This window comes from Somniosus microcephalus, chromosome 33, assembly GCF_052327205.1.
Source record: "Somniosus microcephalus isolate GS21.2 chromosome 33, FLI_Smic_1.0, whole genome shotgun sequence".
Taxonomy (NCBI): Eukaryota; Metazoa; Chordata; class Chondrichthyes; order Squaliformes; family Somniosidae; genus Somniosus; species Somniosus microcephalus.
In genome coordinates, this window is record NC_141019.1 from 27,095,696 (window position 1) to 27,112,451 (window position 16,756).

Consider the following 16,756-nt stretch of genomic DNA (forward strand, 5'->3'; position numbering starts at 1 on the left):
GAATGCACTGTTCCTGGTCTGGTTTGAGTACTAGCAGCTCGTATTCCCCTCTAGTGTTCTCTTGTAGTAGACTTCACCCCAAATACCCCACCCCATATAATTTCTTGCAGTTCACTGGCCTAGACATAGTAATCATTGTGAGGGGTGGAACTTGGTACAGGTAGACTACCCTTTATCCGAACTTCTGAAAACCGAAACCCTCTAAAAACCGAAGGTTTTTTCGGTCAGCGTAAGTCGTGCGCACGACATGACCAGAGTGGCGCACGACTTACAGGCCTAGCCGGATAAGGGATAGTGTAGCATTTTTCCGCACTTCTGAAAACCGAAATCGCTCAGCGTAAGTCGTGCGCACGACCCCGACCCCCCCCGCCGAACCCCACCCCCGCCGACCCCGACCCCGCCCCATTTCGGATAAGATATAGTGTACCAGCCTTTATCCGCACATCCGAAACCAGAAAACCTCTGAAAGCCGAAAGTGGCGCAAAGCATGACTTCTGAAAACCGAAATCGCTCAGCGTAAGTCGCGCGCACGACCCCGTCCCCCGCCGACCCCCACCCTTGCCGACCCCCCCGCCGACCCCGACCCCCCGCCGACCCCCACCCTTTCGGATAAGGGATAGTGTATCCTTTATCCGCACTCCCGCAAACCGAATTACTCTGAAAACCGAAGTGTTTTCGCTCACCTTCCGAAATCCGAAATTTTCCGAAAACCGAAACACGGCTGGTCCCGAGGTTTTCGGATAAAGGATAGTCTACCTCTAATAATGTTAGCTTTTTGAGCCCAAATATTCCTTAAATTTCATTCATGCTTTCTGGGGCTATTGAAAACGTTTAGCTCTGATTTATCACCATTTAGAAAATATACAGATCTTCATTTCCAGCACAGACACGATGGACCGAATGACCTCCTCCTGTGCCGTAAATTTCTGATTCTGTGATTCATTTGAAAGTAGGTTCCTTCTTGAAATCTAAATTCCAAATGCTTTAACTGCTGGCATTGAAAGCTCACTAAAATTAAGAAAATCATTTTAAACAGAATCCTCAGCTATTTTTTTTGGTTACTTTTTGACAATTTTCTCCTCTCCTGAAGACACTTGCTGAAAGGTGTCGGGTGTTCTCCAGTATCGAACCCAAGTGACCTTCATTCATTTGTGAGTCTGCACTTGTTGGCATTCGCAGCAAATTCTGTTGGCTGTTGGTGTCTGCAGGCACTGAGGACAGTTATAACACCCCTACTGTCAGACCAGGAATAATATATGGCATCTCTGGTCTGCACAGCTGTTGCACACTGCCTTTACCAACTGAGCCATTGGGGAAGCTTTAGCACATTCCTTAGAAGGACCTTCATAATTACAAATGACTATCATTTGTGAGTTGTGTGACCTTTGCTTGTGGGCTGCAAATGACATTCTATAAGCAACTAAGCCATCAAGTATCAGTGGTGTACCTAACGGGAAGCAGTGCTTGTTGTAACATGTGGGCATAGTCTATGTTTCCTCAACCATAAACGACAAATGTCTCACTATTGTGTTGTGCTCCACCTTGTATTTGACTGGGAACAAAACTCAGCTCTGTGATTGAATTTGATTGATAAACAGGTCTAAGACTGACACCTGTCATTACTTGGTTTTGAATGTTAACATTGCTTGGTTGTGTATGTTCCCACTACCAGTCATGTTTGACTATTTTGGGTCTGTATTTGTTACTTCACTAATTTTCTGCAAATAGGTAGACATATACCATTTTTAAAAAATGGTTTCAATCTTTTCCTTTGAAAAAGGAAAGAAAGTTGGTCATGTAGACCTAAAGTTTGAGGCTGCAAATTTTTTTTCCCATTTCCCTTCTGTTTTGTGTTATTGAAATCAACTCCATTTTGTCTCTTCGCAACTGCTAAAAATTTTGTTCGGTAACTTATCACAGTGCTCCTTTCTTTAAGCTGGGATTGACATCTCATCCGTTACGGATGAGCTTTCATCCAATCATCCTAATGAGAGTTCAAAGCGAAACCAGCCTTTCAGTGATGTTCCAGTGGAGGGTGCCCTCAGCTCAGATCTTGACAAGATTGTAACGGAAGGTAGGTCTAAAAGCATTTTTGTAAAAGAGATCATGGAGGGACAAAAGAGGGGATTGCTTTTGGGTTTTGCTGAAGCTGTGATTCACAAGTTAAGGGTGTGTAGGATTACAGGGCAGTGTCTTGTCGATGGTTTGATCTTTGGTGTATGCCCAGATGACCTTTGGAGTACAGTTATGTGTTGTGGAGTTCACTTGAATTTTGTAGGTACTGCATGATGTAAAATCGCTCCAAGTCATCTACAGCTGCACTTTGAAGCTGATGATCTGTTCAGTCGTTCCCTGACACCTCATCTCTGATGCCTTTCTCCCAGTAAAACTTTTACTTCCCCCATCTTGGTCTTTTCTCCTGGTATTGCCCAACTTTGTTCCCTCTATGTCCAAGGCATACTTAAGCGTATCTTTCTCACAACTGGTTTAGCCATCCATCAGTCCTCACTCACCTTTGCCAAAACCATGCGTCCTGGAGAGCAAATATAACCCCCGGCTTATTTTCTCCACCGCCAACTGCCGTCTAAAACCCCCCTCCCCTTCATCCTCACCTTCAACAAGTGCAAGGAGCTCATGGATTTCTTCATCACTAAGATTGAGTTCATCCATTCAGCTGCCTCTCCCTTTCTCCCCCGCCCCCCCTTGCCCACTCAGCCCTGAACCCGCATCTTTTTCTAGTTTCTCTTCTATCTCCCCTTGTGCCCTCTCCAAACTTACCTTGTCCATGCGATCCACCTCCTGCTCCCTTGACTCCATTCCCACTAAATTGCATATCACTCAACTTCCCGTCCTAGTTTCCATGCTAGTTGACAAATGGTTTCCTTTCCTCATACTGTTTTCCCCCCTTCCCATGAAAAATACCGCCCTCAACAAAAACCTACTCTTGCCCCCCCCCCTCTTTCCTTGCATACTACTGTTCCATCTCCAATTTCCCTCTCCCCTCAAGTCTTTAAAGGTGTTGCCACCTCCCAAACCCGTGCCCTTCTTTCCCACAACTTCATGTTTGAATCTCTCCAATCGGGATTCTTCCTCCTCCAATAGCACTAAAATGGCCCTAACCAAAGTTACAAATGACATTTTCTATGACGGTGACTGTGGTGCATTATAATTCCACATCCTTCTCGACCTTACTGCTTGTCTGACATTCAGTCTTAGCTGGGGCACAATTTTTCAGTTAAACATTGGGAAGACCGAAGCTATTGTCTTTGGCTCCCGCCACAAACTCCATACCCTTGTTACCGATTCCACCCCCCTCCCCAGCCACTGTCTCGGCCTCAACCAGACTGTTCGTAGCCTCAGTACCCGATTCGACCCGAGCTGAGCTACCTACCCCATATTCTCATCAGAAAGACAGTCTACTTCCATCTCCATCACATCACCTGTCCCTGTCCCTGCCTCAGCCCATCTGTTGCTGAAACCCTTCATCCACATCTTTGTGACCTCCAAACTCAACTATTCCAATGCTCTCCTGCCTTTCTCCCATTCTCCGTGCTCTGCAAACTTAGCTCCTGCAAAACTCTGCTGCCCATATCCTATCCCGCACCAAGTCCTACTTACCCCATCACACCTTTCCTTGCTGACCTCCAGTGGCTCCTGGTCCACCAGTGCCTCCATTCTCTCATCCTTGTGTTTAAATCTCTCCATGGCCCCACGCCTCCCTATCTGTGTGACCTTGTTCAGCCTTACAACCCACCCCTTATGGCCGCTCATTCAGCCACCTAGACTCCATGCTCTTCCCTCCCTAAACCCCTCTGCCTTTCCGCCTCCCTTTCTTCCTTTAAGGCCTTGCTTAAAACCACCTCTTTGACCAACCCTTCCTAGTATTTCCTCCTGTGGCGTGGTGTCCGTGTTTGTCGTCTGACTCCTGTGTGAAGTGCCTTGGGGTGTTTTTCTTCGGTAAAAACAGTATTGCTATTGTTACTAAACGTGCCATTGTAATTTGTAAGCTTTTTTTTTTGGCCAGTTTTCTGTCTTAAAGCTGCTAACTCTTGCTGAATATTCCAAGGTGGAATTTCCCACCATTTGAGAGGGGAGTGTAATGTTGCTTTGTCAGCCAAAAGCAGATTGTGAATGCCCATCTGACACTCGTTGACTGTTGAAGGCATTGGAACTCATGGGGAGTTGGTGGTCTGAGGAACACATTAATTTATACATTTAAAAAAACTACCCATTGTTTTACTCATTATGTCTCATTAAGCATGTGGTGTGTTGATGTTGAGAATTTGTTCAATAATTTAATTGATAGATAAATTGTTATAATTTCAGTATTACAAATTACATTGCATCTCTAGAGTAAAATTCTTTCTTGGTTCAGAACTAGCACAAATGGAGAGTAAAGACGTACAGCAGCTCTTCACTGACGTTCTGGGATCACAGGGAAATCCTCCACTTTCAGAGCCAACACTGAGTAGTATCAGAACTGCCTCCGAAAGCCATCTTCTCACTTCCCATGGGTTGGGAGAACTTATCAGACCTTCTATAAGCCAGCGATCTCTCCTTCCTGGTAAGAGAATGCATATTTTTCATATAGCTAAAAGTCTTGTGTCTAGCACACGTCAGTTGCATCAGGCCATTCAAAAGAGTACTTGGCTGTAGCTTGAATTATTGGGTTGGGCTTTGCTGCCCTTTTTGTTCCCCTGCAATATGGCATGGCTCCTTCCAATTATCTGCCGTTCATGTTCAGCATGGCAAGCCCTCGCCCTCCATTTTTGTCCCATCCATTCCCTTGTGATGTTCTGCGAACCTGAGCCTGGGTGTGTCTTGTGCATCTTGGTACTGAAAAGGGTTTTTCTTTTCCTTTTCTTTTGTTCTGTAGGAGGGACGATGGCAGTTGGGCAACTTGCCATTGGTGGTTCTCTGGCACAGACTTCGGGTGCAGTAGGAGAGTCATTTCCCAATGTCTGTCAGTCACCATTTCTTGAAAGCAGGTAAGCTTTTTGTAATTTTCTTTTTTGGATTCAATTACAAATGCACTGGCTGTTGTAAGGTTTGAAGCTGTTAAATGGTCTGTTTTGTAAAGCAACCCCCCCCCCCCCCCTTAGTCCTAATGTATGCTGTCAGAAAGAGCTCCTGTAAAATCTTGTTGAATTAATAGAAAAAAAAACTTACAACCTGAATATTGTGATAAAAGTCAGATTTACAACACAATCTTGATACTGTTACTGAAATGTTTTTTCAGTCTGCTGGGTGTGTCATAGAATTGAAGAAACTGATCACTGTTTGAGTCTCTAAACCAAGCTGTTGAGAAATCACACAAGTAGAGTTTCTGTTTGCCCAATGTACAGTGCACACTCCACACTCCCTCCCCATAGAGAGACAGCCCACTTATGTAAGTTTAGAGAGCTTCGGTGCAGGTTTGCAAGAGTCGAGGCATAGTCGCCGCCAAACGTGTGGAGCCGTACTGTAACCAGCTAAAAGGTGCAGCCTGCTAGCCCAGCATTTCCTGCTGTTTGTTCAGCTAGCAGCACCCTGCCTTTTATGGCATTGGCTTGAAAGGTTGTTTGGAACTGCATGGGGAAAATCCCAATAATTGGTCTACCCCTCCAGGTTCCAAAAATGAGAGAGGTTAATCATCAACACTGCCCTGGATTAGAATCTGTCACAAAGCATTGGCTTGGTTCTCCTCTTCCTTTACTTGGAGCCACGTTGGCCCCAAACAGACTCTTCACCGCAACGCCTTCCTCCAGGAGGATAGTGACAAGTCAGTCAGTGCAGTATAGATTTTAGCCTTTGGTGGGGTGCATAGCAGGTACCAGGAGCTCCTCATGAGTGGCATGGTGAGAAATACAACTTGCCAAAGAATGTGCATTGCTACAATCCTCCATAGACCGGGAACGGTAGTGTAGTGGTAATGTCACTGGGCTAGTAATCCGGAGGCCTGGACTAATGATCCAGAGCTGGGGAATTTAAATTCAATTAAATAAATCTGGAATAAAAAGCTAGTATCAGTAATGGTGACCATGAAACTACCGGATTGTCGTTAAAAACCCATTTGGTTCACTGATGTCCTTTAGGGAAGGAAATCTGCCATCATTACCCGGTCTGGCCTATATGTGACTCCAGACCCACAGCAATGTGGTTGACTCTTAACTAGCCTCTGAGATGGCCCAGCAAGACACTCAGTTGTAACAAACCGTTACTTAACACAATAATAAGAATAAAACCGGACGGACCACCCGGCATCGACCTTGGCACCGGCTACGGACACAGCAACGGCACGCCCAGCCGACCCGGCAGAGTCCTCCCCACCAACATCTGGGGACTTGTGCCAAAATTGGGAGAGCTGTCCCACAGACTAGTCGAGCAACAACCTGACATAGTCATACTCACAGAATCATACCTTTCAGCCAAACTCCTCCATCACCATCCCTGGGTATGTCCTGTCCCACTGGCAGGACAGACCCACCAGGGGTGGCGGTACAGTGGTATACAGTCAGGAAGGAGTGGCCCTGGGAGTCCTCAACATTGATGCTGGACCCCATGGATTCAGGTCAAGCATGGGCAAGGAAACCGCCTGCTGATTACCACCTACTGCCCTCCCTCAGCTGATGAATCAGTACTCCTCCATGTTGAACACCACTTGGAAGAAGCACTGAGAGTAGCAAGGGCACAGAATGTACTCTGGGTGGGGGACTTCAATGTCTATCGCCAAGAGTGGCTCGGTAGCACCACTACTGACCAAGCTGGCCGAGTCCTGAAGGACATAACTGCCAGTCTGGGCCTGTGACAGGTGGTGAGAGAACCAACACGAGGGAAAAACCTACTTGACCTCATCCTCACCAATCTACCTGTCGCAGATGCATTTGTCCATGACAGTGTTAGTAGCAGTGACCACCGCAGTCATTGTGGAGACGAAGTCCCGTCTTCACACTGAGGACACCCTCCATCGTGTTGTGTGGCACTACCACTGTGCTAAATGGGATAGATTCAGAACAGATCTAGCAGCTCCAAACTGGGCATCCATGAGGTGCTGTGGGTCATCAACAGCAGCAGAATTGTATTCCACCACAATCTGTAACCTCATGGCCTGGTATATCCCTCACTCTACCATTACCATCAAGCCAGGGGACCAACCCTGGTTCAATAAGGAGTGTAGAAGAGCATGCCAGGAGCAGCACCAGGCGTACCTAAAAATGAAGTGCCAATCTGGGGAAGCTGCAACACAGGACTGCATGCTAAAAAGCAGAAGCAGCATACTATAGACAGGGCTAAGCGATCCCACAATCAACGGATCAGATCAAAGCTCTGCAGTCCTGCCACATCCAGTCGTGAATGGTGGTGGACCATTAAACAACTAACGGGAGGAGGAGGCTGCTCCATGAGTATCCCCATCCTCGATGGTGGCGCCCAGCATGTGAGTGCAAAAGACAAGGCTGAAGCATTTGCAACCATCTTCAGCTAGAAGTGCGGAGTGGATGATCCATATTGGCCTACCCCTGAGGTCCCCACCATCACAGAAGCCAGTCTTCGGCCAATTCGATTCACGCCACGTGATATCAAGAAACGCTGAGCGCACTGGATACAGCAAAGGCTATGGGCCCCGACATCGTCCCGGCTATCGTGCTGAAGACTTGGGCTCCAGAACTAGCTGTGCCTCCAGCCAAGTTGTTCCAGTACAGTTACAACACTGGCATCTATCCGACAATGTGGAAAACTGCCCAGGTATGGCCTGTCCACAAAAAACAGGGCAAATCCATCCCGGCCAATTACTGCCCCATCTGTCTACTCTCAATCATCAGCAAAGTGATGGAGGAAGGTGTCATCGACAGTGCTATCAAGCGGCACTTACTCACCAATAACTGCTCACTGATGCCCAGTTTGGGTTCCGCCAAGACCACTCAGCTGCCGACCTCATTACAGCCTTGGTCCAAACATGGACAAAGGAGCTGAATTCCAGAGGTGAGGTTGAGCGTGAGTGCCCTTGACTTCAAAGCAGCATTTGACTGAGTGTGGCGTCAAGGAGCCCCAGTATAACTGAAGTCAATGGGAATTGGGGGTGGGGGGGAACGCTTCACTGGCTGGAGTCATACCGAGCACAAAGGAAGATGGTTGTGGTGGTTAAAGGTCAATCATCACAGCCCAAGGACATCGCTGCAGGAGTTCCTCAGGGCAGTGTCCTAGGCCCAACCATCTTCAGCTGCTTCATCAATGACCTTCCCTCCAACATAAGGTCAGAAATGGGGGTGTTCGCTGATGACTGCACAGTGTTCAGCGCCGTTCACAACTCCTCAGATAATGAAGCAGTCCATGCCCGCATGCAACAAGGGACAATGTTCAGGCTTGGGCTGACAAGTGGCTGGTAACTTTCACACCACAGAGGTGCCAGGGAATGACTATCTCCAACGAGCGAGAGTCTAACCACCTCCCCTTAACATTCAACGACATTACCATCGCCGAATCCCCCACCATCAACATCCTGTCGGGGGTGGGGTCACCATTGACCAGAAACCTAACTGGGCCAGCCACATAAATACTGTGGCAACAAGAGCAGGTCAGAGGCTAGATATTCTGCAGTGAGTGTCTCACCTCCTGACTCCCCAAAGCCTCTCCACCACCTACAAGGCACAAGTCAGGAGTGTGATGGAATACTCTCCACTTGCCTGGATGAGTGCAGCTCCAATAACACTCAAGAAGCTCGACACCATCCAGGACAAAGCAGCCCGCTTGATTGGCGCCCCATCCACCACCTTAAACACTCACTCCCTCCACCACCAGTGTACCGTGGCTGCAGTGTGGACCATCTACAAGATGCACTGCAGCAACTCGCCAAGGCTTCTTCGGCAGCACCTCCCAAACCCGCGACCTCTACCACCTAGAAGGACAAGGGCAGCAGGTGCATGGGAACACCACCACCTCCAAGTCACATACTTAGAAGTATATCGCCGTTCCTTCATCGTCGCTGGGTCAAAATCCTGGAACTCCCTCCCTAACAGCACTGTGGGAGTACCTTCACCACACGGACTGCAGCGGCTCACCACCACCTTCTCCATTGCAATTAGGGATCAGCAATAAATGCTGGCCTTGCCAGCGACGCCCACATCCCATAAACAATTTTTTTTTAAATTCCATCGAACAGTTGTTCCACCAGTTGGAGGTGCAGAGCTACAGCAGTGACTGTTTGCAAATCAATAGCAGGTACTGGATGCTGAGTCATTGAGTATATTCAAGGCTGAGCAAGATAGATTTTTGGACTCTAGGGGAAATCGAGGGATATGGGGATCGGTCGGGAAACGAGTTGCGTGCGAAGATCAGCCGTGATCTTATTGAATGACGGAGCAGGCTCGGAGGGCCGTACGGCCAACTCCTGCTCCTAATTCTTCTGTTCTTATGATCCTGGATACGAGATGTGTTCTTGTAATCAGCCTTCCAGCAGCTGCCATTCCAAGTCCTTGACCAACTGATATTTGCTTTCACATGGTGGAAGACTTATCCAGGACCACTTGTAAAGTACCAGATACTGTGAAGATATGTTACGTATAATAACATTTTTGATTGATTTACAGGGAAAGGAGTGTACCTTTCAGCCCAGACAGTGGGGAGCAACAGAGCCCATGGACAACTCCAGCCACCCCAGCTACCCCAACCACTCCAACTACCCCTACCACTCCTACGGAGGGAGAAGGAGATGGGCTCTCCTACAACCAGCGAAGTATATTGAGATGGGAAAAAGATGAGGCTTTGGGAGAATTATCAACCATATCACCTGTTCTCTACGCAAATATTAACTTCCCTAACCTGAGACAGGATTACCCAGGTATGATATCTGCCATAAATTCCAGTTTATAGGATTAGTTCATGGACTTCGCTTACTGTAGTTTTAGCCATCTTATAAATTATGGAAATAAGTTTTAATTCTTATAATTGCTAATTCTTGTAATTTTAATTGCTGGTAATCTTGAATGATTGTGTCTAAGTTCCCTTGATAATTTTTATAATTTTTTCAGATTGGGCAAGTCGTTGTAAGCAGATCACTAAGATTTGGAGGAAGGTCCCAGCAACTGATAAAGCACCATTTCTGGTAAGTGCTTACCTCCTTTGGCGCACTGTCTTGAGATCTCATCAGACAGTAAAGATTTCTGCCACTAATTTATGCAATGGAAGCAGAATTCAACCAGGGAAACACTGCTAAATTCTGCTTGTATTTCACTCTCTACTCTAATTGAACAAGGCAGTGATGGGAAATGTTTAAGTTATCAACTAAATAGTTTGGTGGTTTCAACCAGAGCTATTAAGGGTATGTGGAACTGGAGCAGGATTTTGTGTTCATTTGCATACTTGCTGAAATTCATTTTGATCAGGTGCTATCCACAGTGACACACACTCAATTCCTGGACTAATTCAGTTAACAGTTTGGATAATACAGGAACATTGTTTCACCCAGTAGGAATTTAGCAGGACTAAAACCACAAGCACTGTGCATTTGTCACTATGCTGGTTCCAGATAGACACATGCATTTTGTAATGCACACATTGTGGAAATTAGTGTCCAGTAAGTTACCGATAAGAAATTTGTTCAATATTACACTGTGAAGTATGAAGGTCATCTGGTATTTAAAGTCACAGAAACAAATTCATTTGCTCCTAATTTCAGTCCAAAAGCATTTGAGCCTCTTGAAACAATATTTGCTGCAGGATGTGATCTTTGTATCCTTAATACAAGGAAATTAAGCAACTAGCAACTATAAAATGATCTGGACTTGGGTATAGGAGAGAATCAAAATTTTCAGACCGAAAAAGAGGGAGCATCGTTAATTATAAAGGGAAGTGTAAGTGACTTACACATAGAAAAACCTCAAAGTTACAACATGGAAGCAGGCCATTCGGTCCAGCCAGTCTGTCCTGGCATTTACCCTCCAGGCAAGCAAATTATTCTGCAACCACACCATCTTGCATTTATGTAGCGCCTTTAACGTGGTTAAAAGGCCCATGCTGCTTCACAGGAGCGTAATCAGACAAAGGAGGAGATATTAGGACAGGTGACCAAATACTTGGTCAAAGAGGTAGGTTTTAAAGGAGGAGAGAGGTGCGGAGAGATTTAGGGAGGGCATTCCAGAGTTTAGGGCCTAGGCAGCTGAAGGCACGGCCGCCAATGGTGGGGCGAAGGAAGTTGGGGATGCACAAGTGCAGAATTGGCGATACCCTGTGTTCTTGAAAGATTGTAGGGCTGGAGGAGGTTACAGAGATAGGGAGGGGTGAAGCCTTGGAGGGATTTGAACATAAAGATGAGAACTTTAAATTCGAGGCATTGCCGGACTGGGAGCCAATGTAGGTCAGTGGGCATTGCTCTCATTTATTGGCCATCCCCGGTTGCCCTGAGAAGGTGAAGGTAGGCCGCCACCTTGGAACAGCTGGTCGCCGTTTGATACAACTGAGTACAGGAAACGTTGGTTTTTCCGGAGGTTGTATGCCCAGAAACCTCGATCTAACGGCAGAAATCAGCAGCCGTTTTGGTTAGGTTTTTTTTCTTCTTGCATTTTTTTTTTTTAACAGTCAGGCTCTGGAAAGCGTCTGTAGCTTAGCAACAGCTTCAGAGACGTTTCCAAGGTACGGGCCGAGTGTTTACAAGCTGTTGCTAAGCAACAGTGTTTGTTGTCAGATACGGAGATGAAAACCTCCTATCCTTCAACATTAGCGCTGGTCTATCCGGAAGTTTTGATAAATTGGCAGCAGCTCGGTCCTGTCGGTGCCGGATATCAGAACTTTTCCTGTAGCTTGCTAGGCTACTTCGGAGGGCAGTTAAGAGTCAGCCACGTTGGTGTGGGACTGAAGTCAAACGTAGGCTAGGCCAGACCAGGTAAGGATGACAGGTTTCCTTCCCTAAAGGACACGAATGAATCATTTGGGTTTATACAACAATCCGACAGCTTCATGGTCACTTTACTAATGCCAGCATTTTTTATTTCCAGATTTTTTTGAACTGAATTCAGTTGATGGGATTTCACAGAATCACAGAAACAGTGCAGATAGAGGCCATTTCGGCCCATCGAGCCTGCACCGACACATATCCCACCCGATCCCTGTAACCCCTACATCAACACATATCCCACCCTATCCCCGTAACCCCACGTATTTAATCCCCCTAACACTAAGGGTCAATTTATCATAGCCAATCAACCTAACCCGCACATTTTTGGACTGTGGGAGGAAACCGGAGCACCCGGAGGAAACCCACGCAAACACGGGGAGAATGCGCAAACTCCACACAGACAGTCACCCGAGGCCGGATTCGAACCCGGGTCCCTGGCGCTGTGAGGCAACAGTGCTAACCACTATGCCACCGTGCTGATCTCTCATTCTCAGGATCATTAGTCCAGGCCTCTGGATTACTAGTCCAGTAACATAGCCACAACACTACCATACCCACTGTGTGGCTTGTTTCTAACTTTTAAGTATGTGTTTAAAAAAAAAAAAAAAAAAAATTTCATATCAGCTGCTTTCATCTTAGTGGACAGACGACACCTGAACCATGCTGGGACCAGAGTTCTAGCAACTCGAATAACTAGGGAGATACATAGGGCTTTAAACTAAATAAGTGGGGGGGGGGGGGGGCGGTCCCGGTGGAGAGAAATCTAGAATACCACAGAGAAAAGACAAGGAAGCAGTGCAGGAAAGTGATTGGGGTAAGGATAGCCAGATTGTGTCAGGAAGGGACAGTGTACAAACAAAGGAGTGCACTAACAAATAAGGTCCAGGTAAGAAAAAACGGTAAGACAAATGGGCCATAGTACAAACAAATGTTACGATGTCTAAAAATGTTAAAAAGGCAAATCTAAAGGCACTGTATTTGAATGCACGAAGCATTCGTAATAAGGTAGACGAATTAACAGCGCAAATAGATGTAGACGGATACGATATAATTGTGATTACGGCGACATGGCTGCAGGGTGACCAAGGCTGGGAGCTGAATATCCAAGGATATTCGATATTTAGGAAGGACAGGCAAAAAGGAAGAGGTGGGGCGGTGGTAGCAAAGGATGAAATCAGAGCAATAGTGAGAAAGAAAATAAAGATGTAGAATCAGTTTGGGTGGAGCTAAGAAGCACCAAGGGGCAGAAAACACTGCTGGGAGTTGTCTATAGGCCTCCAAACAGCAGTGGTAATGTAGGGGATGGCATCAAACAGGAAATTAGAGATGCATGTAACAAGGGGTACTACAGTAATCATGGGTGACTTTAATCTACATATGGACTGGCCAAACCAAATTAGCAATAATACTGTGGAGGATGAATTCCTGGAGTGTGTATGAGATGGTTTTTTAGACCAGTACGTTGAGGAGCCAACTAGGGAACAGGCTATCCTAGATTGGGTATTGTGCAACAAGAAGGGGTTAATTAATAATCATGTGCGGGGTCCTTTAGGGAAGAGTGACCATAACATGATCGAATTCTTCATTTAAGATGGAAAGTGAAGAAGTCAAATCCGAAACTAGGGTCCTAAATCTAAACAAAGGAAACTACGAAGGTATGAGGAGTGAGTTGGCTGTGATAGATTGGAGAACTTCATTAAAAGGCATGAGAACATAAGAACATAAGAAATAGGAGCAGGAGTAGGCCAATCGGCCCCTCGAGCCTGCTCCGCCATTCAATAAGATCATGGCTGATCTGATCCTAACCGCCAATCTACTATCACTGAACCATCTCCTGAATCTAACAGAATTAGACACACGAAATAGGAGCAGGATCAGGCTACATGGCCCCTGGGCCCGCTCCGCTACCCACAGGGCCATGACCGATCCGAACCTAGACTCGTCCAAATTCCTGCCCGCTCCCCGTAACCCTTAATTCCCTTTACTTCTAGGAAACTGTCTATTTCTGTTTTAAATGTATGTAATGATGTAGCTTCTACAGCTTTTTGGGGCAGCATATTCCATGGACCTACCACCCTCCTGAGTGAAGTAGTTCCTCCTCATCTCAGTTTTGAAAGAGCAGCCCCTTATTCTAAGACTATGCCCCCTAGTTCTAGTTTCACCCATCATCGGGAACATCCTCCCCGCATCCACCCGATCCAACCCCTTCACAATCTTATATGTTTCAATAAGATCGCCTCTCATTCTTCTGAACTCCAATGAGTAGAGTCCCAATCTACTCAACCTCTCCTCATATGTCCATCCCCTCATCCCCGGGATTAACCGAGTGAACCTTCTTTGTACTGACTCGAGAGCAAGTATGTCTTTTCTTAAGGATGGACACCAAAACTGTATGCAGTATTCCAGGTGCGGTCTCACCAATACCTTGTACAACTGAAGCAATACCTCCCTATTTTTATATTCTATCCCCCTAGCAATGAAAGCCAACATTCCATTGGCCGCCTTAATCAATTACCGCACCTGCATACTAACCTTTTGAGTTTCGTGCACCAGGGCCCCCAGATCCCTTTGTACTTCAGTACTTTCCAGTTTCTTGCCATTAAGATAATAACTTGCTCTACGATTTTTCCTGCCAAAGTGCATAACCTCACACTTTCAGTATTGTATTCCATCTGCCAAATCTCTGCCCACTTACTTAGCCTGTCTATGTCCCCTTGCAGGTTTTTTATGTCCTCCTCACTCACTACTTTCCCTCCCATCTTAGTATCTGATATACCTATCAATTCCTCCAATAAAAGGCGAAGAGTTACGAAGGTGACTAAAGGTTTTTATTGACTAAATAACAGAGCCCACTCTCGTGGGTGATCCGATCCAAGCAGGAGGAATACCAGCCAGTCGCTCACCTTTATACCTGGCCTGGTGGGTGGAGCCAAGGCGGAGTCGGCAGTGGTCATCCCAGGTATAGCAGTGTGGCAAGAGGCGACCTCGTACCGTGATACAATAGTGGTCAGTGATACAGTTATAACGAACAGTGCTAACTACTAACAGTGATACGATAGTGAACGTGGTTTACCACATTCACCCCTTGTTTAGAATTAAGTCCGGCGGGGTGAAGTGTAGTACCAATTCTGGTAGGTCAGTCTGTCCGGAGGCTTCGTAAGCCTCTCCGATCGCCGCAGCGGTGGTGTTGCCTTATCCGGTGCTGGTGCCTTATCCGGTGTTGATGCTGGTGTTTGCGTGGTCGGCGAGGGCTCGTGGGGTTCCGGCATGCCGTCTACCTGGACTGAGGTTGGGGGGGGTGGTGGCGGTGTTTCCGGATCGGCTGAGGGTGCGAGGTCTCGTAGGGAGACAGTGTCCTCCCGCCCGTCTGGGTACGCCACGTCGGCGTACTGGGGGTTGGCATGCAGGAGGTTCACCCTCTCGACCAGGGGGTCCGTTTTATGGGTCCTCACGTGTTTCCGCAGCCAGACCGGCCCCGGGGCGGTCAGCCAGGTTGGTAGAGTGGTTCCCGTAGTCGACTTCCTGGGGAAAACGAACATTCGTTCATGGGGGGTGGTGTTAGTGGCCGTGCAAAGTAATGACCGGATGGAGTGCAGCGCTGTCGGGAGGACTTCTTGCCAGCGGGAGGTTGGGAGGCCCTTAGACTTTAAGGCTAAGAGGACGGCCTTCCATACCGTCGCGTTCTCTCTTTCCACCTGACCGTTACCTCTGGGGTTGTAGCTGGTGGTCCTGCTTGCTGCAATACCTCTCTCTAGGAGGAATTGCCGGAGTTCCTCGCTCATGAAGGAGGAGCCCCGGTCGCTGTGTATATAGTTCGGGAACCCGAACAAGGCGAAGAGGGCATTCAGGCACTTAATGACCGTGCTACTGGTCATGTCGGGGCAGGGGAAGGCAAAGGGGAAACGGGAGTACTCATCAACGATGTTGAGGAAGTACACATTACGGTCAGAGGACGGGAGGGGCCCCTTAAAGTCGATGCTCAGGCGCTCGAAGGGGCGGGTGGCCTTGATCAGGCTTGCTCGGTCCGGCCTATAGAAGTGCGGTTTGCACTCCGCACAGGTCTGGCAGTTCCTGGTCATGGTCCTGACCTCCTCGATGGAGTAGGTCAGGTTGCGGGCCTTAATGAAATGGTAGAGTCTGGTGACTCCGGGGTGGCAGAGCTGGTCGTGGAGGGTCTGAAGCCTATCGATAGGCGCGCTGGCGCATGTCATTCGTGAAAGGGCATCAGGGGATTCGTTCAGCTTGCCTGGCCGGTACAAGATCTCATAATCGTAGGTGGAGAGCTCGATTCTCCATCTCAAAATCTTGTCATTCTTGATTTTGCCCTTCAGCTTGTTATTAAACATGAAAGCCACCGAACGCTGGTCGGTGAGGAGGGTAAATCGTTTGCCTGCCAGGTAGTGCCTCCAGCGCCGTACTGCCTCCACGATCGCCTGGGCCTCTTTCTCGACCGACGAATGTCGGATCTCGGGGGCCCTGTAGGGTCCTTGAGAAGAAGGCCACTGGCCTCCCCTCCTGGTTTAGGGTGGCGGCTAAGGCGAAGTCGGATGCGTCGCTCTCCACCTGAAAGGGGATGGACTCGTCCACTGCGTGCATCGTGGCCTTGGCTATGTCTCCCTTAATGAGGGAGAAGGCCGCGCACGCCACCTCCGTGAGGGGGAAGGAAGCGGCTTTCAGGAGGGGTCTGGCTTTGTCCGTGTAATTGGGTACCCATTGGGCATAGTAGGCGAAAAGCCCCAGGGTTCTCCTAAGTGCTTTAGGGCAGTGGGGGAGGGGTAGCTCCATGAGGGGGCGCATTCTTTCTGGGTCGGGGCCGATGATTCCGGTCTCCACTACGCAGCCGAGGATGGCAAGGCGCGTGGTGTTAAACACGCATTTCTCCTTATTGTA

At 47.7% G+C, this 16,756-nt stretch overlaps 1 protein-coding gene across 11 annotated transcripts in view; it reads left to right on the forward strand.

Annotated features, from left to right (window-relative positions):
* Nucleotides 1-16,756, forward strand: part of kmt2d (lysine (K)-specific methyltransferase 2D) — a 239,566-nt gene that overhangs the window by 116,126 nt on the left and 106,684 nt on the right. For 10 of the 11 annotated variants that reach the window (XM_085972785.1, XM_085972784.1, XM_085972778.1 and 7 more), the window contains 5 exons: nucleotides 1,937-2,074; nucleotides 4,376-4,564; nucleotides 4,877-4,988; nucleotides 9,564-9,814; nucleotides 10,005-10,078. In XM_085972785.1, the coding sequence (XP_085828911.1) occupies nucleotides 1,937-2,074; nucleotides 4,376-4,564; nucleotides 4,877-4,988; nucleotides 9,564-9,814; nucleotides 10,005-10,078 (764 nt within the window). The remainder of the gene's footprint in view (nucleotides 1-1,936; nucleotides 2,075-4,375; nucleotides 4,565-4,876; nucleotides 4,989-9,563; nucleotides 9,815-10,004; nucleotides 10,079-16,756) is intronic. The other variant, XM_085972788.1, reaches the window with a different exon arrangement.